General features: G+C 36.9%; 1 protein-coding gene across 3 annotated transcripts in view; it reads right to left on the reverse strand.

Moving 5' to 3' along the window:
• Window positions 1–465: 465 nt before the first annotated feature.
• The window catches only part of LOC136417089 (cyclic nucleotide-gated channel rod photoreceptor subunit alpha), a 91208-nt gene continuing 71246 nt past the window's right edge, over window positions 466–20427 (reverse strand). For 2 of the 3 annotated variants that reach the window (XM_066402590.1, XM_066402589.1), the window contains exons 12-17: window positions 13712–14005; window positions 11833–11982; window positions 9519–9686; window positions 3815–4063; window positions 2377–2563; window positions 466–904 (exon numbers count right to left, since the gene is read on the reverse strand). In XM_066402590.1, coding sequence (XP_066258687.1) covers window positions 811–904; window positions 2377–2563; window positions 3815–4063; window positions 9519–9686; window positions 11833–11982; window positions 13712–14005 — 1142 coding nt within the window. In that variant the 3' untranslated portion in view covers window positions 466–810. The remainder of the gene's footprint in view (window positions 905–2376; window positions 2564–3814; window positions 4064–9518; window positions 9687–11832; window positions 11983–13711; window positions 14006–20427) is intronic. The other variant, XM_066402591.1, reaches the window with a different exon arrangement.

Genomic DNA, 20427 nt, shown 5'->3' on the forward strand with positions numbered 1-20427 from the left:
CTGTATATTTAATTGAATAAGTCGAATGGTACCATGGTGGTTGGATCGACGGACTTGGTTGAGACGTGTCGCGTAACGTGGCCATTGCCATGCATGATCATTCTAAAACCCCATCGATATGGTTTCTATGTACAGTTCCCGAACACATGTTTCTATAATAATTTATTTAAGCACCATTTAATCCGTTTGTAACATTGATGCTGTGGGGATTTTTACAAAATTGTAGTCTGAGGAAATTATGCACCCAGAAGCGAGTAAGCCAAACTTGGCACTTTAGAGGGAAGACTCAAAATAAACGCACGTTTTATCCTAGATACAAAAGTACCCGTATTGTTGCTTGGTAGATAATTATGATAAATATACATTTGTTTAACTAATGCTCCCTTCGCGCTTTAACACAGCGGCAACGGTGATGGGAGAGAGTTCTGGCGGAGTGACTTCAAATAAGTTTGGATGGGTACAAAAGACTATATATAGGAATTCACTTTTCTCGTACACCTACATACTCTCGTTAATAGTAAAAATTTGAAAATTTTTTAATAGTCCGATTGGTTTGGCAGTCAGCGACCGTTTCTCGTGATGAAACGTCCTAAATTCGATTCAGGCCTTCGCACCCGAGTGATATGGGCTTCATCGTCCACAGCTAAATAAAAATCGACTGAGCAGGAGCAAACGCGCACTGTCTAACTGCGTGTCCGGCACGTGAGGAGGGTGAAATTGTGGTTCGCGCTTCGGCCGTCGTCACGCAACGAACTGCACCATGAGGTTCGGGTGCTGGTGCCATGCGTGATGAGGCAGCGCGTCCAGCCGTTAAATGATGCTCTCCCGGTTCTGGTCCAGCTCGTCCTGGTCCAGGGAGCTGGTCGAAGGCGAGCCGCAGATTTGCATCTCGATTTCGGCCAACCTAAACGAGAAATAGGAATTGAGTCGGAGTTTGTCATTAAAAACAATGGAATTTAGTAGAAACGAAGCGCATCCACAGACGAATTCATGAATATTAAAAAAATCAGGGTCGGGACAAAGGCGGCTAAAAAGATAAAACCTCAATACTGAAAAATTGCAGGAACTATGAAAATGCAGTACGCCTCTGATCGGCATGGGATAAATTCTAATTTGGCAGCGGTGCTATGGGAAAATTAGATCGTAGCGAAAAGGAAATAATACATTTCTTGGAGTCAGGGCCATAAAGGAAAAACCAAACTGGCTTTGTCTTTATCTCTTGCTCCAACTCTGAGAAACCAAATACGCCAATGACATATTGTATATTGAGCACTATTAAGGATTTATGTAATTTAAAACATGTATTTTAGACACTGCAGAACATGATTTTCAAGAACTGGCAAGCTGCAAAAAATTAAATGCAAGATGTATAAATTTGCAAAATTGCTGGATTTTAAAAGGCTCTAGCACGCCATTGATCGGGTGTATTTGATAAGGCCTGAAAAATTATCCTCTACGTACAGTGAAAGGAGGGGACTTCTGTTTGTATTATTTCTATGTGTTTTATTATTTATTATTTTATTATTATTATGTATTATATATATATATATATATATATATATATATATATATATTATATATTATTATTTTTTCATGTTAGGACTTGCGACGTATTGTTATATCATGGATTATAGTTATGTTATTTATTAGTTTAAATATTCAAAGTGAGTTTAAGAAACTAATGTTACGCCCATGGACAACCCCAGCCATTGGGTAATACTGTTGGAATTCCCAGCGCTTAACACCCACCTTCGGCTGAGAGAAGTTATTTTATAATTGGGATTTCCAGCACCTTTGTCAGACTAAAATTGCGAATCTAAATTAAAGGTACTGCCAAACGAATACAATGGCTGGGCTCCAATAAAAGCCCAGCGACCATGCCTCTAAGTGCTACGCTTTAACGCGACAAGGTAGCCTAGAAGCCGCTAATGGGGCCCTATCGGGGGTATGTCTATGGGCGTTACACCTCCGTATCAATACTTAAGGAGGGTGCGAAACTGAAGAGGCTCTCTTTTTTCGCTACTTCATCACGGACTCGTGCGCGCTAGATTCTTCTCGTCAGCATTCTTTAAATAACGTATCTCTCGATATTGTATAGTTGTTAATGCTACCAATAAACCTTTGTTAAGTTAAGAAGGTTTAGTTTCTCTTATACGCGAAAACAGTGTCTCTGAGACTGCGAACTCAGGGTGGTACTTCATAATCAATTAATCCAGTCCACGATCTACGTAGTTCACGGTTATCGTATCGAAAGGGGTGAATCGGCCCAACGACGTACACGCACCAAATTTGGACCAAACTTTCATTATTTTTAGTATTTGTTTTTGGAAATAATTTCTTCTGACATAGGACAAGAATATGAGAAAGACCGTTTACCTGTGTTCCAGCTCCCACTGTTGTTGGCTCAATTTAACACTCATGGCTGCGTTTTCTGATTCCACTGTCTGAAGTCGCTCTCTCAACCTCTTTATCTCCTGCTCCAGAATCTCGTGAGAGGCTATCAAGGGCGTTGTCCGCCCGGACACCAGTTGGGTCATGCTTTCACCGCCATTTATCGTCGTGCCTTAAAAACAGAGATCTTTGAACTAAACTAAAAAAAATTTGGAAAGTCTCCTTTATTATTATTTGCTTTTACCATCTCAATCGTAAATTCCTTGACCTTCCCTGGCTTAAGGCCAGAGCTAAGAAGCTTAACGGAAAATTGGACCAACAAAGCAATCATGGTAATGACGGGCGTTTGCGGGCTCACGTTCACTATTTCCATTCGGTTAATCTTCTTATATCTTCATTAAATTTGATTCGCTGAGCTTTGTATAGCTAACGAGGGCGAAATTTGATAAAGCGAGGGCGATTACTTACGTTTTTGAATATGATTTTTTTAACCCTCAATAATAATCTGCAGTTTTGTTGGGGTAATGCGCTTAGACCAGAAACGAGGATGTGTGCGTAATTTCCAAGCCACATTGTGGGCACTCACAGAGTTGTTCAATTACATATAAAATTATACAGGGTGTGCGAGTCTGGAGCTCAACCATAAAATACGCAGATTCTTGAACTTTAAATTGCGCAATTCCAATTTACCCCACCTCGTATCTTTTATGGTTACCGGGAATCCATGAGTGAAGTCTAGAAACGAACACACTGTAGTGCTCGCGCCTTTGCTAGGGCAACGTAGAACGTACATAAACATTCGTTAGCGTTAGCATTTTTTAATCCCTGACCGGCTTATCTAGCCCGGAGCACTCTATTTGATAAGCGATCTCGGCTGGACGAAGGCTGGATTTTAATCCTAAACTGGACAAATATTTGCCGGGGCGAAACAGGGCACTGATGCGGCCGTTTTGCCCTTCTGGAAGCGTATTCGCACAATAAACATTTACGCGGCAAATTCGCTTCCTGGATGAAGAAAAAATTCTAGTTAAAGACTCGAATTGACCCTTAGACGCGGCAACAAAAAACTTAATTAAAAAAACCGATCGCAAGCGGAGCGGTAAAAGAGCGACGTGCAGGAAATAGAGGACTCTCAATCTCTGGTCGCCTCATTTCCCCGATGGAAAACGTCAAATTAAAAAATCGTTATAGCGAGGCTCCGGCACTCGATAATAGACCCATCACCTGTCCCATTTTTTTATTAGGCAGCTCGTTACATTTTTCCAACTCAATCCAAACCCTTATTACGCGAGAAAATCCGAAACTCTATACATAACAGGGCGCTTTAACGTAGCGGAAAACAAACCTGTATAAAATATACCACCGATTTCTCATGGTTAAGACCTCCACTCCATTACGTAATAAACTTGATAAGTGATCTAACCTGATCGTGCATGTTGATGCCTGCCATGTCTGCTCTGCCTGCTTCGCTCGCTGCTCGTAGACCCAGCAGGACTGTCCGGAGTAGGCATGGTTCGTATACTTTGCTGGGGCGAGGAGGCACCCATCGAAGATCTGGGGTAGAATGACGTTAAAGCGCCTAAAGGCACCGGGGGGATCCACATGTCCTCCAGAGCCACTTTTCCACGCGACTCCACTAGACCAGGAGTGGACTGGCTTCGGCCCATTGCAGCTGAAACACAAATTTGCGTTCAGCTTCAAACCCGTTCAGCAACGAAACGTTCTCCGTAGCTGTGGAACATCATAGGAGGTAAATTATGCAGAAAAACTTTAATATACCTAACACCATAGGGGAGAGTCGGTTATATTGAATCACTTTTGTTAAATCTATCTTTTTTTGGAATAACTTAGAAATTATCCATTACATCAAATGAAATGACAGTTATTAAATTAAAGATACAACACAGTTGTTATATATTTCTCAATAATGAACCAAATTTGAGATCAAGACTTTGTTCCAAATTAGCCGAATAGTGGTATTAATTGGACCACGGGGCAGCTAAATTGGACTCTGATACAAGCAAAGCAAAAAAATTAAAAATAAATGTTTTTCTTAAAAAATATCTTGGAACAACAGTAGAAGATAATTAAGTTTTAGCGGTAGCAAATATAAATCGTAAAATTAAGAAAAACATTTATCGCATATATCGGGATTGTTGGTACAGGTTTCATGATTCCAATCATGGCAACGTACACACTGCCCCAATCCACTTTAGGTTATTTTTTGTCAAAATAACTAAGTTTACATTTGGTACATTCATTCTCCTGGTCTTCTAACATACATCTGCCTGAATCATCTAGAACTAACATTTTTTCTTCGTAGTCCAATTCTTCACTTGTGCTTTCCTTCATCATTTTCCAACGCTTTTTTACACGTATCTTTTTCGTATTCTGTTTTTCTCTGTTTTTTGTTTTACAAATCCATCGGTTTCCTCTATTTTATTTAGCTTTGTTTTTTTTCGAGGTTCTGGGGCTGATTTTATTTTTATATCGTTTCATGAAAACGTAATATCAAGCTTTGGCTGCCATTTGTTTTATGTGATTAAAATTGTGAGGAATAGAATTCTTCTGTGCAATTTGGTAAACTAATCTGCGAACATCTGTAATTGTTAAGCCAAATATATGTTGTCTCAACTTCAATATGTGCTCAACTATAATATTTTCAAATTTTTCTTTGAAAACAGTCAACCTTCTTCTATTTATTTCTGCACTTTCGTTTGTATCGTCCTTACCAAATGTTTTTTCAAGGTAGCTTTAGGAACTTTGTGCAATCTTGCGCACTTATTCAGCCCGACATCTTCGTTTTTATAATCATGTACTGCATTTTGCAAACCTTCAGGTTTCCACTTATAATACTTATTTTCTATCATCTGCAAAAAAAACTATTTGCATCAATTAAATTGGTCCGGTCTATTTTACCCAACTACCTGCGGTCCAATTTATCAAATTACACAGTATCTAAATTTTTAGAAAATACAACAACATAACCTATAAAAGCCGATGTTTGTGTCACTGCAGTAAATTGCAGATAAATAATGAATGTAAATTATAAATACAAGCACTGAAAGCTTACTATTAACTTTACTATTCCTTTAAAACAAAATACTAAAAACTACATTGGAATATTCGAAATTGGAATTTGGAAACATCACTCGATCGCGTAAGTTTGAAAGAAAAAATAAAATGGCCGATCAACATGCAATTGTTCCATTGATGCAGTTCTTAATCGTGCGATGCTGCCAATGTATAAAAATAAAAACTACAATTTGAGATATAGCAGTGGTGTAATTTAACAAACGGTCGAATATACCCAATTTTCTCCTAATTTCCGGTTCTATAGATCCGACAAAATTAGAGCAGATCGTTCAAATATATTAATTGAAAGCTCCTTCACCAAAATACCAAGAATATAGAGATTATTCTTGACAATCTGATAAATGAGATTTTCTTTTTGGTAATTGTACAGTACGGTGAAAAAATGGGCGCGTGAACTCATGAGAAAACCACAGTAAAATGCCAATATCGAGTCAGATTAATAGAGACCAATTATTCTGATTCCGAAGAGTTGCTACTATGAAGAATAAATTGGGAATAATGCCTCATAATAGAGGACGCTTTTAATATTTTCCTCAAATTAAATGTTCCTCATTATCAAAAAAGAATAATAGAATTCTATTAAGCGAGATTGGAGAGCCGCGGGAAAACAAGGATATTATGACGGAGTTGCATGACGCAGATATACCCCTTTGTTTCCCTGTCCGAAATAGTATTTCATTCGGACTAGATGACGTAACCCGGCTGGGCTTCTGTTTTATAAAACATGAGAATTAAATTGGAGTTCATGGCGTATAGCGGCAAAGATTATGCATCGCGCATGGATAATGTATGAGGCAATTTTTCTTCGTCCTGATTTTTAGCGTAAAGCGCACCTGCAGGCTGTAGAGGTGGTTTATTGCTTGAAAATTTACGGCCAGAAGTACGGAATTGTTAAGTTTTTTGCCAAAACTCCTGCTCGTTCCACTCGACCAGAGCTGAAGAGTTTTAGGGGCACATAACCTCGCGTACTAAGCATTCGTTAACAAGGGCTTTATATCCTGTGTTCTCTGCAACACTGCATATGCAAGAGTTCTCTAAATCCAGACACAGGCAAGTCATGGTAATTGCATACGTAACTTGACACTCCTCTCGGATTTCAGGGAGTTACGAGCGGACGTGAGTAAGTTTGCTGCAACGCTAAAATTCTGCCTACTTTCAGTATACACATCCACACAAGCACTTATAGTATCATCTTTTGATTGTGCTAATATTAAGGGATGAAAATTCCATTTTATAACCAGCACCGAGTTTAAATCTGGGTAAAGCAATTTGGCTAAACATACACGTGACTGCAGGTTTCTAAAATTAGGCCTCGCTCGGGTCGCTGCGGACCCATTATAAATTTAAGGGACGCGAACGTACTCCATAGGGCGCGATCCTTTCAGACCTTCGCCCTGGAATGTCTGCCTTGTTTCCAGCAAAAGATGTTTTTGAATTAATTCCAGAAACACAAAATTACTTGGAGGGATTCACTCTTTGATGTAACACGGCAATTAATCGACGTCATTGCAACCACCGCCGGTTTTAACTGAAACATAACATCTCAAGACGGAATCGCATCCTGACATTTAATTTTCCCGTCGAGTAGGTATCTGGTGGTGATTGATTTTGCCTAATCTCGCTCGATGGATAATCGACAAGCCTGCTCCCTGCCTCCAATGATTTACAACTTGAAACCTCCTAAATAATCCATTAGGGGTGGATCCGGCCTGTTTGCTGTCTGACAACACTTCCGTCGAAGGATTCCCCTTTAAAATAATGGGTCCAAGGGTTACTTCATCGTTTAGAGAAACATTCAGTGATGGCATTTGAAGCTCGCTTTAGAATGAAAACATTTCCACATAAAGGTGTTTAATTATTGCTTTATAAGAAGCGCACATGGCACTAGCTGGAAGAATCTAATCGACTCCTGTACGACTGGTTTAATCCAGAAGTGAGCCGCAGAAACTGGTCAATAACGCTTAGAACAAAAAAATAAAAATTGTCTGCTCAAAAATCACCTTGCCCAATCTAAATGTCATGCAGAAACTCAAGGGGCCGAAATATGGCCTTCAAGGCCAAATATTAATCCCTCATTACCTTTAGCATCAAGGTAGTTTCCATAGAAACTAAAAATCTGACCAACCAATTTAAACCTTTCTATACCAACTTCCTGGCCGTTATGTTGATGGCACATTAATAATTTGTCCTCAATCGATTCAACAGACATTGCTTAGAACCTTTGTTTCTATGGAAACTAACTTGGAAACTCAATTTGGCCCTAAATAAAACTGTCAACTGAAAAATACTATTTCATTTGATGCAACACGAGCGATTATCTCCGAAACCAAATTTAAAATAAAAAAAAGTTTCAAGCACACATTGCTTGTTATGAAATGAGACGTCTAAAACACATAAGCAGATTTTTACTTAAGGTCAATTAATAGACACTTCAAGGCCAAATTTATTGTTTAATGGAACATCCATTTTTTTTTTGATAAATTTTGCAAAGAGCTTAAAAAATTAAGTGTTTTTTGCTGAAAAAGCTTTTTCTAAAACTTCTCATTTTTCAGATATCAACAAAAACTGAATTTACAGATTCTAAAAATTAACATAAAATGAGAGTAAAAATTATTTTTAAACATTTATTAGTCAAACAAATGCTCAAAATGTTGATTTTCCACATCAAGGCATTTTCCAATTTTCATGGTAAACGATCTCGAAAAATGTTCAAGTATTTTTTCAGTGATTGCTTCACAAGCTACTTTGATACGATTTTACATATTATCCGGATTTATTAGGACTTGAATATACACTTTTTCTTTGAAATAACCCCAAAGGAAGAAGTCTAATAGGGTCAAGTCAGGTGATCTTGTTCTGGAACGGTCAGTTACTGGACTTATTTGGTTGTTTTCATCGGAGGCAGTTCTTGTGCGGGTTTTTTTGCTTCTGTGTATGTTACCACAATCAAGAAATTTCTTGATTATTCGATAAAAACTTTGACGCCTAGGTTCTCTTTTTTCAGGGAATCTTTACGCATAAATCGGATAAGCTTCAACACTGTCTTGACCACTTTTTCCATAAGCTAATACCATTTGAATATTGTTTTTTTTAGAAAAGTTCTCCATTTTCTACTTTTAAATTAATAACTTTAATTAAAAAACAATTAGCTTCGTCTTAAAGGTTCTTTTGAAATGTATAAAGTCAATTAACCAAAAACAATTTACGAGTATATTCTAGTGAAAACATAGCTTTTTTATTTGGCTGATAAATGTTTAAAAATAATTTGTACCATGATTTTGATGATTTAGGTTAATTTTTAGAATCCATGAATTTTTATTTTCCATTAATAAAGTTTTCTTCGCAATTTAAGTCATGTGTTATTTTAAATGTGCTTACTCAAATTTTGTTAATACCTAGAAAATAAGAAGTTTTTGAAAAAACTTTTCCAGCAAAAAATACTTAATTCTTTAAGTTCTTTGCAAATTAAAAAAAAAAATGGGTGTTCCATTAAAAAAAACAAAGCTGGCCTTGAAATGTCCTTTAAAGGACCTAGAATAAAAAATCTGCTTATGTACATTGGATGTCCCCTTTCATAACAAGCAATCTTTGTTTGAAACTTTTTTTTTTTTTAATTTGGTTTCACAAATAATTGCTTGTGCGTTTTTAAATGAAAAATCCTGTATACTACGGAAAGACCTTGTTCGTATTATTTAGCGGCTGCATTTCCTTGTAGAGCTGTCTTATGCTGGAATTTTTAACTTTGAATTTTCACTGCAACCCATTAGCAGCTGCCTTTGTCTGACAATCAGATTGTCAGACAGAAAGCAGTCAGCGAATTTAAGCAGGTGCTGCAGCGTCTGACTGCTGCAAATTCCCTGAATACGTCCATTAACTTGCACTGCAGCGGATTCATTAGAGAAGTGGTGGTTATCTAAGGTGTATTAACGACTGCATACAAATTATGTTCCTTAATGCTCCAACGATAGGACTAACCCATCAATAAACCCAAATGTCCAGCGTTTGACGCAACTATTTAACGAATTTCTTACCCTTTTCCAGAGGTGCTCGCTTGTATTTCTCCAGTCTCTTGACAGCAATGGCTTCTAGACGAACTCTGGCCGCTGGATATTCCTTCAGAACGTCCCACATGTCTTTCTTGCTCAGCACGAAGAGATCACTGTAGCCTACAGAGCGCACACTGGCTGTTCTTCTGTTGCCTAATTAAACATTCATCGATAACGCGCAAATTAATCCTTTAACTTAGGGTATAAGCGGATAAAGTAGAAGAAGAAAAGGGGTAATTACCTACTAATATGTAAGTGTAAAGAAAAATTCAGGCCCTACGGTTGAAGTCAAAGAAAGGAGTTGTACAAAAGGGTACCTGCAGGGTGTCCGGAAATAACGTTGACATATTTTAGGAGGTGATTCTAGATATTAAAATAATAAAAAAAGTTCTGATAAACGTACCCCAAAAATTTCTTCTTAAAAGTCGTAGAATGCCTTAAAGGGGGAACTCTGAAGATGGTTTTTCGCAATATTTTCGAAACGTTTTGCGCTAAAATGATGAAATTCAATATAATGTAATAACCTGGAATGGAAAAACTTTCTTTTTGGCAATAATTTTAGGTTTTAGTCAGAGGCGTCACATACAGGGGGTTTCCTAAGTAAATATTGCCAAAACTTTTTTGTTTGTGATATTTTTAAATTTTCTAATTTCAAATTACTGAATATCAAATATTTTAAAGTAAAAACGGTTTTCTTATTTTGTATCGTTAGGATAAACCCTTTTTCAGAAAAATGAGCTTTTATAGACCGATGCACGATTTCATGGACATCAGAATCTATGAAGAAAAAAATTGAAGGATGCATTGAGATAAACGAGGGCTATTTTCAACATTTGCTATGAATAAGTAATAAATCTTTAATAATATTAGTCTTCTTATTGCTGATTAATAAAAAAACATTTCTATTACAGGGATGCCTACTATGTTTGTGATGTATTTCAATGTCCATGTAATCGTGCATTGCTTCATAAAAACCCATTTTTCTAGAAAACGTCCTATCCCAACAAGATGAAATAAAAGGACCTTTTTTACTTAGAAATTCAGTAATTTGATTTCAAAAATTAATAAATGTCACAAACAGAAGAGTTAGGGCAACAGTTCCGTAAGAAACTCCCTGTATGTGACGCCCCTGACTAAAATCTGCAGTCATTAATGCAAGGAAAGTTTTCCCATTCCAACTTATTACAGTATACCGAATTTCATAATTTTAGCGCAAACCGGAAACTGTTGAACTCGAAAGAATACGTATATTGAGAAAAAACCATCCTCAGAGTTCCCCCTTCAAGGGGTTCTAGTCGCTTGAAGAAACCACTTTTGGGGTATGTTTATAAGAACTTCTTTTATTATTTCAATCTCTAAAATCACCTTCCAAAGTATTTCAACGTTATTTGGAGACATCCTATACAATCTTTGAGGAGTTTGTTGCCAGGAAACTCAAGCTAGGTATAATATCCTTCATGATTTAGACGTTATTTTTATCCAGTAATAGCCCAATTCTATTGCCATTAGCTCCGTAAAACTGGCCAAACTTACATTCTCCAGAGTCCCTTTACCAGAATATAATCCTGGCGAAAAAACGCACTCGAGAGACACACAAAACTAGGAAACGTGGCCAAAAGAACCGCAACGCCGTGGCCGTCATTAAGTCCCAAAATCCGATATCAAAGAGCTTTGCGACTCCATATTTATGGCTAGGAAAAGGTCCCTGGAAAATGTGTTTTGGACGATGGCCAACTCGGCATACGCGACCCCCCTTTGAAACGTGACACCTGAAAATATATGCCTTTCCACGACGAATCCCGTTGCGTGCTCAAAATGTCAAATCGGTATTTATGACTAATTACCGTGGGGAAAATGATCGGCTAGGGAGTGATCAACGTTCTACGAAGCTCGTTTTGTAAGTTGGGGGAAAGGAGTAAAAATTTATCATATCACTGCAAAGCTATATAGAAACGGTCTTGCCCTACAAAATCTGAACAAAAATGTCACGCGGGCAAAAGAGTTTCTGTCGGGTACTATAACAAGTAAAGAGAAATTTGTAAAATGGGTAATCAGTCAATCAAGCCAGGCAGGATCGGTTAAAACGACATGCCGACATGCAAAAGATGCGAAATTCCCTTTGGTTAGCTGAAACATTGAGTGAATACAAGAGAATCTCGCATCGCTTGGTCTTTCTGGGTTGCCAACAGCCAAATAAATACAGTGTATTGGAAATGGGAGAAGATTGTTGCAAAATGAGATAAGTAGAGAAAAATGGCGGCCGTCCCAGTGTCGCTCCTCGCCTGCCGACGATATTTACCCAGCCATTTACCTGCCGTGCCCATATTCAAGATGGAGATCTCACCAAAGTAGCTACCAGCCTTGAGGGTGGCCAACACGTTTCGACCATTATCGGCCACTACCTGCAGACGCCCTCTGTTTACTATGTACATTTCCTTGCCTACTTCCCCTAAAAATACAAAACGAAGGGTTAAATATAAAGTGAAAAGAAATACTGCAGCTGAAATTAAAGGAAATAATTTAGTTTTGTACTAAGTGGAAATAAAAATGTCAATAAAAGAGGTCTTAACGCTTTAAGCTCTTATCTAGGACCATTATCTTGGACCATTTTTCAATCATGGAATGCAAATAGCTGCAGTGTAATAAAAATCTTCTAAGGAAGCCTGGCAACGGTGTTTGGGTTCAAACAGCGTTGATGTGACGTCACACCCGCATAACCGCTTGAGGGAAGTCAATATGGTGGTTGATAAAAGAGAGTTGCTGGGTTGCCAGACCTAATCATCAGAAGTAAGAAAGGATATCAAAGTGATGAAGGGGAGGAGTTTTTAAACATGTGACGTGTCCTCAAAAACATTTAATATTTCCAGAGAAAAGGTTGCCGCCATTTGGATTTTGGGCCTTTGTAAGAAAAACATTTAAATCTATACATAATAAATATATATTCCCTTTTATATTTTGCCAGTTTCGATAGAAATTTGGGCAGAGTTTATTGGCAAAAGATAATCTTCAGTGAACGGGAAAATTTTCTATTGCCGATGGCAGTTGCTTTTCTATGTTTTCTATGGAGATGGGCTGGATATATTATTTTCTTTCTTTCTAACCGAATATCGCAGTTTTGCACATAAATTTATAGATACTCCGCATTCAAGTTAGCGTGAATTCGATCTATTTTTGGAAAAACCTATTCTTCACAAGCACTCGCACGCAGGGCGCAATTCATTGCTTGGAAAAATGCAAATTTCAATTTGATATACTCCGCAATATTTAAATTTTCAAGCTCAATGCGATTGTTTTTAACGTTCAGCTCATTTCCGCATCGGGCGGGGCGTTCCATCCTTTAAATCTCCCACAGGTTGCCATTTAAACCTTCAAAGCCATTAGAGATCAATAAAACCGCAGAAAAATAAATAAATAATGGCTCTTCCTCGAGAAAGCCGACCCGTGTTTGACAATTTGCAGCTAACTGCAGCTGCGGGCTCAATTTTCCGGCGCTTTGAGAGCTCCACGCAGCAGCTAACTCAATTACTGTCACCGGCTCTTATCGAAGCTATTCGGTTGCACACCTCTACCGGCTGCGTCGCTCTTGTACTCTTATTTACTTTTAGCATGGGGGGATAATTAGATCCAAAATCTGTTGTCCCTTATTGAGGTCGGTTTTTGTCCAATTTGGGAGGGGATTATGTAAAGTTTGCGGTACGGACGTGGGATTGGAAGTTGCTAATCCAAACTGGTTCGATTAACGCAGTAATTTGAGGTCTCAAACTGAGTTGTGTGGTATGGAGGAAATTTTCTATCCAGTTTTCATGTGCCCAGATAGCTTGATTAAGAAATATTAAATATCTCTCTCTCTCTCAGCATAACGAGCTTCCCCCAAAACTTAATTACCGCTGGCTGGGAACTGATACACACTAGACACGCAGATGTACTTGCCAAGTAAACTGCCGCAATCCGGAATCCTCACTAGCAAACCGAGCTTCTAGTTAAGACGTCTCGCCCCAATTTCACTACTCATTAAAATTAACGACTGTCTTCACCTCGGCACTCCATATCAATTATTCCTAATTCCCCATCGAATTTCCCAAACATGCACTGCCATAACTCACCTTTACGACAAATTATACAAACGCCAGGGAAATACAGGTCCGGCATGAAAAAATTACATATTTTTATAGCTTTACCTTTGCGACAAATATAATCTCCCGGCGAGAACAGCACCGGTCTTAGCCTAAGCACTAGCTCACATAAAAAACCGGCCTCAGTGTTTTGGAATATTTCCACCCTTTTGAGGGTGTCCAGATGCACATTGATGGCGATTTCGGCCTTGAGCTTGTCCGGAAGGCATGAAACTGCCCGTTCTTCATCCGAGCACTTCTGGGTAAGCCACAGATAGTCGAACCATTTGATGACTTTGACTTGGAGGTGCGTGGGCACACGGCGCATTCGCATGTAGGTTTTTACACCATCGAGTTTGGCTGCAAAAAATTAAAAATTGGAATCAATTAGTGGGTATCTTCGAGCATTATGTACAAGAACCAGTGCTGGTTTGGTCAAAAAGAAAGTGTGCCTGAGTGACAATTTGTTGGAAGAAGAACTTTGAAGAAATGAGCTATTTGCTTGTACAAGGTGATTGTTTAGCTCACCTGCAAAGTGAGGCAGATGAAAGGTAAGGCCATTTTAAGAAAAAAAATTTCATATAAACATGTCCGATTTCAATTATTTAAAGATTTAAAAGACTTCAATGTTTCTCGTATATTCCTAACAACTACACAAATGAAACAGTTAAAAATAAAAATATCTTTGCATTTGCTCAAAATGTCCTTCTGCAAGAATACATGCTTCACAACGATGAAATAATGAATTTTCCACTCTAATCAACATATTTGGGCAATTTTTTATATCAGCAGTAGTCATCTGTATTCTATCTTACAATTGTTCTCTTTTGTTAATTGTGTCTTGGTTCACAATTTGTTTTGGTATAACCTCATAAATAGAAATCCAAAGGATTTAAATCAGGAGATCGTGGTGGCCATGAAACTGGACCGGCATTACCAATCCAATTATTTCCAAAACATCCATTTAACCATCTAATAACTACCGCTCTTCGATGAGGTGGTGCACCACTATGCAGGTGCCAAATATTTTGAAATACATTAAGTGACATATTCTCATCAAGTAAACCTAAAAGTGCATTGTCCAAAAAATTTCTGTAGCAATCTGCATTTAAGCGTTCATCAAATACATGCAAGTCTAGCAAATTGTTGTCAAAAATTTTGCCCCAAACGTTGATGAAATCTCCTTGGCTTGATCGCATGCGGATTTTGTAAGACATGTTCATTATAGAAATTATTTATTCTATCTCGTGCAAAACACGATTCATCAGACCAAATAGTATGTGAAATAAAATCATTATTTTGGGTATACCGCTGCAATAACCAATGGCAAAATATTAATCGCTCTTGTGCATCTTCTGAACGTAAAGCCTGAACAGGCTGTAGATGATAGAGATGAAAGACTTCGCGGTTCGATACACTTCATACAAAAGTTTTGACGTAATGTAGATTGTGTGCTACTCTTCGAGTGCTAATTCTAGGATTGTTAATAACAGAATTCATTCTTCAGTTCTCTATATTAAATTTCATGCGGTCGAATAGGTTTTGCTGAAGGAGGGTTACCTATTTCTTGCTATCTTCTGAACAATTCGAGAAAAACTGAATGGTGGGGGTGATGCCTATGTGGGTATCTTTTTTTTAGATATTTTTATGTTGATTGGCAACTATTGCCATTGTAGTAACCAAATACAAAAATTAAATCAGCATATTCTTCAGTGCTATAAGCATAGATTTTCGTAGGGAACAAATTTGACATGTTTATTTGCATTTGTTACATTTTGTTTTAAGAATCCTCCAGATAATTTGATTTGGGTGAACAATTCATTACTTCATAGTTATCAAGCATTCTTGCAGAAGAAGAATATTTTGAGTAACTGCTATGAGATTTTTCTTTTAACTGTAACTGTAACTGTTGTGTAATTTTTAGTAATAAATAGATAATACGTAAAGAACTTTGCAGTCCTCTAAATCCTTAAATAATTGAAATTGGACATATGTCTACAGGTTGAGTGCGAAAGAATGGGCTAACACTAAAGTAGAGATACTAGACACCATAATATTGTAATTGAGCTTAACATGGCTTATACCAATGTTGCTGGTTTAACAGATATAGCGTTTTCAAAGTTTAAATTTTATTCTGAAATTTTTCAATAATTAAGAAAGTTTTGATATTATAAATCTGAAAATTGGTAGTTTCATGTTTTTTGGTGTAGGAATTACGAATTTTAAGCTTATTTCTTTATCTGTCGAGCCATACTTAAAACAAGTCAAAAATGTTTTAAAAAATGCTCAATTTTACAGAGAAAATGTATTCTTGTTTGAGTTTTTTAAATCTATAGATTTTTAAGTTATTTACATTTAAAATGTGCAATGTATTTTGCTATTATTTTTTATTTTTAAAAGATGAAAAAATATAGAAAAGTAATAAAAGTAACAATAAATAACAATTTTTGGTTATAGAGATAATGACAAACCTCCAGTCAAATATTGAAAATGTCCATCATCATCTCAATACATTTTAAAATACAATTTCTTAAATGTCTCTGAATGTTAAACAAAATTTTCCTATTACTTTTAAATATATTCGTGGCTTCTTGTATTTTTTGTTGCAACTCCTGAAGAGAATGAAAATGAAAAAAAGAAAGACAAAAAAATGAAAAAAAAATCATAGCAAAATATATCAAATCTTTTAAATGCCATTAACTTAGAAACCGACAGAGTTAAACTACCTAAACAAGAAAACAATTTCTCTATAGAGTTGAGAGTTCTTTTAAATTCTCAACTTGTTTTAAGCATGGCTCGACAGATAAAAAATATGTTTTAAATTACTTAAATAATAGGGTGAATCTAGGACCAATGTCAAAATAAATTTAAAATTCGTAACTTTCAGACTAAAAAACATAAAACTACCAATTTTCAAATTTATGCTATCAAAATTTTCTTAATTTTGAAAAATTTCAGAATAAAATTTAAACTTTGAGCACGCTGTATCTTTTAAACTAGCGACGTTGGTATAGGCCATGTTGAGCTCAATCACAACATCTTGGTGTCTAGTATCACCAGTTTAGTATTGGCCTATTTTTTTGACTCACCCTGTATGTGAAGTTTTTTTCTTAAAATCACCTTTCATATCGCTTTGTAGATGAGGTAAAAAATCACCTCGAATTGCAGGCTGTCCGAAAAATTTAATCGACATACACATTTTAATAGGACTCCTCTGCTTTCTGCATTGAAACATGCCACCTAGAGCACTCGATGCTAATTGGCACCATTCTTACTCGGACACCCTGTATAAGCGCAACACCTGGAGAACCGTTCCTCGATATATAATTTAAAGCCTCCAAATAGAATATAAAAGCAGGTCTAGGACAGGAATTGTTACCCGTATGTTAACATTTGATCATCATCAAATATTAGAATGCTTTCATCTAGCTTGATCCCTCGGGGATTACCCACTAAATTGGCCTCAGCCAAATCGATTTTGGTAGATCACCGCGGCAGTGACAGACAGCTTTCAATTCAAAAGAAAATTGGTACTAAAGCCAACAGCGAGACTCGTCGATAAGTTTTGTTTCTGGGGATTTACCATACGTTATGCAAAAGGAGATTTTACGACACAGTGCCGTAATGACGATCTGACATTATCGATTCGGTTTTTCCCATTTTTGTCCGACTTCATCAAACGTTTTAACAAAGCCCATTGTTTACGATCTGGAAGAAGATAGACTCGGCGTTGTTCCTGACGCTAAACACTAGTAAAACCTGCCTTTATCAAGACATCGTTTCATTTGCTTCCATTTGTCATTTCCCGACCATTTTCAGTCCCGTGCTGTCTTTCCGCAGTGTTTTCCCGGGGAAATAAATGTTTCATCCCTTCGGATGCGAATTCTGCAACTTTCAGTTTTATTTCGGTTATAAAACCGATTCCTTTAATTGTAGCAAATAACGACGAATAGCGGCTGTTTCCTTAATGGTCTTTATAATGAAACTTTTTGGAGCGGTCCCCGGGGACAATCATTGCCCTGTTATTGATCAGCAAAAACATATATACGCGTGGCCCTTTCGATGATAAATTAGGCAGGATCTAATGGGACACTGACGTGGAACGCAATTAGCAAGAAATCAGGCCGAATTGGATTGACAAAAAAGATGGATAGATTTATAATTGGGCCCGTGATCGCATGAACACCGATAAAAAGCTCACGCCACGGGCCCTTGAACTACGTGAAATCCCTTCGGCTCGCTTCCAGTATCTCGGCAAGTTTTGCCGCAGTTTAAAGCTATTTATGTGCTTATTTGCATACAAAGTATTCTTTGCCACTATCTTCCGAGTTTCCAGCTTTTACATCCCCCAGAAAAGGGCCTTTTTGTTTGATTGGATCGTCGTCCGTTTTACCTGAAATAGAAATTCAACCAAATCTCTAGTGTGGGCAGTTCCGGAATTATGATTCCACATGCAAATTATTTGCGAGTAAATCTTTCGGAGGGAATTGCAGGGCGTATCGTGGGGATCAAGTTTGGCATCATTTATCTATCACCCTCGGTCACTGTTAACAAACTTTTACACAGTGCCAAAAGTCGACTTTGCCCACACATTGTAAATTCGTTGATTAAGGCTTTTCGTGACTTCCTATTTATCCGGCTTTTATAAGCCATTAACTTCTTACACGCTGCTGAGTAATTTACACCTAAAATATACTTCGACCCTGTAAATCACTTTCATACGAAACGGCTCAATTTATAACATGCTGCAGAGCGTAAACGCGAGATTTGTTTGCAAAACGCCTCGATGGGCGATTCTTTCGGGATGGCCTTTTTCACTCATTAACTTTGAATTAATTATTCAGCAGGAAATCGAATAGCCATAAAATTTGAACGATTAATTTTAATCTTTTATCATTGTCCTTTATTGGTGCGAAAAATTGAAAAAAAAAAAACAGGAAAAATCTCTGAAATTTCCGGTAAATTTTAAAAATGTTTGCGTGTTTCAAGGGCTTTTTTACGAAATTCAGTTAGGAGCAGCCGAAGAAGTTGCAGTTCATCCATCTTTGTTGATGAACAAATCTATTTCATTGTGAGTAATTTTTTCAAGTTTCTGCGTATCGTCTTGTTGGCCCAGATTTCTGTTTTAAATTACTTCATTAGATCTTTACACGACATTTTTGAACACAGCGAATCAGGGATTACCAAAAGGAAGAAGCAATTTCCTCTTCGTTTTTGTTGATGAAACAATATAACTCACTCTGTTAAAATTTCCCCACATCTCTATATATCATCTTGTAGCTTCAGATTTCTGCTTCAAATTGGCTCATCAGGTCTTGACTCGACATTTTTAAACCCAGCGCTGCTAAAGCGAGAGACGTAACTTTTCTTGAACTTTTGTCTATATTTTTGTTCATGAATTTAGCTCATTAGGAGCAATTTTCCCAGGTTACTATACATAATCTTGTAGCTCCAGGTTTCTACTTCAAATTACCTCATCAGGTCTTTATTCGATATTTTCAATCAAAATGATATAATTTTATCTTTATTCTTATTGACGAAGGTATTTATCTCACTGAGAACGATTTTTCTCAGGTTTTTTTACAAATTGCCTTATCTGGTGTTTATTTGACTAAAGATGCAGTTTTTAACTGAAATCGATAGGATTCTATCTCAAGCACCTTCGATTCATCCCAACACTAAAAGCCTTAATAGGGACTCATCAGGGTGGAAGCTATTATGGGGATCTCGAAACTGTAAGAGATACAAAGTCAGTTATATTTAAAGTAAACGGTTGATTTTTGTATTTTCCTTAAAGATTATTCAAAAACCCATAGAGTTTTTCCTTGCTGGGGATCTCATTTCTACATCTTGAACAAGTTAATTTTATTAAATTTGGAAGGCCGCCCATTAAACGAGACGAAACTTAACCAGAGCTGGATCAAAAGCAAAGTTTCTCATCATCGTCGCTATTGTCTGCGAGTTACCAAAGCAACTCTTGTTAGAGACTCAACTTCGCTGATTATAAGTTACCCTTCCGGTAGGTTTATGGCAAAAAACTTAATAATAACCGTCGGATAAACAGTCTCCGTGCACGATGGCCATTGTTCACTAATCAATTCGTGAAATAGAACCATTGCAAACCATGTAAAAAGTTATAAAAGCAAAAATATTGAATTTTTATCCGGGAAAAGGATGAAAGTTACATCGGACAAGCTTGGGTTACACGGAAGATTTTTTTCATCCGAGAGACATAAATAAAAACTTGATTCTAGATAATTAATATAAATTTTCTTCTTGGTGCTCGGTGCTGGTCTTTTGTTACTTTTATAAACCAATTAGTTAGAAAAATGGTCTTTTTTATACCGGGTTGGCTTTATTAGAGTCCTTCTCTTAATTAATAACCCATGCACCAGCAATATACCTTGACTCGTGTCATTGTCGGGAACCTTCATAATATGCATCTCCGGTTAAGTGCTGCAGCATTTTATAATCTTTTGTAATATGACAATAAAGATTGTCAGTTTATTCATTTTATATCTTTTTAAAAACTTAACTTAAGTCTTTTGACTTAAGTATTTTGACTTAGGTCTTTTGTCAGTCGACTTACTACTTTGACTTACATTAAATCAAAGGACTTGAGTTCTTTGACTTAATGTAAGTATTTAACTATACTCTTGAAGTTATAGTCGATAAAACTTGCCTTTAAGCGGTACTATCATACAGCATGTCAATTTGATAACGAACTATCTTCGATATTTCGGTCTTTATAAAAAGTATTTAAATCTGTAAAAACACATGGA

The sequence above is a fragment of the Euwallacea similis genome, chromosome 26, assembly GCF_039881205.1.
Source record: "Euwallacea similis isolate ESF13 chromosome 26, ESF131.1, whole genome shotgun sequence".
NCBI classification, from domain to species: domain Eukaryota; kingdom Metazoa; phylum Arthropoda; class Insecta; order Coleoptera; family Curculionidae; genus Euwallacea; species Euwallacea similis.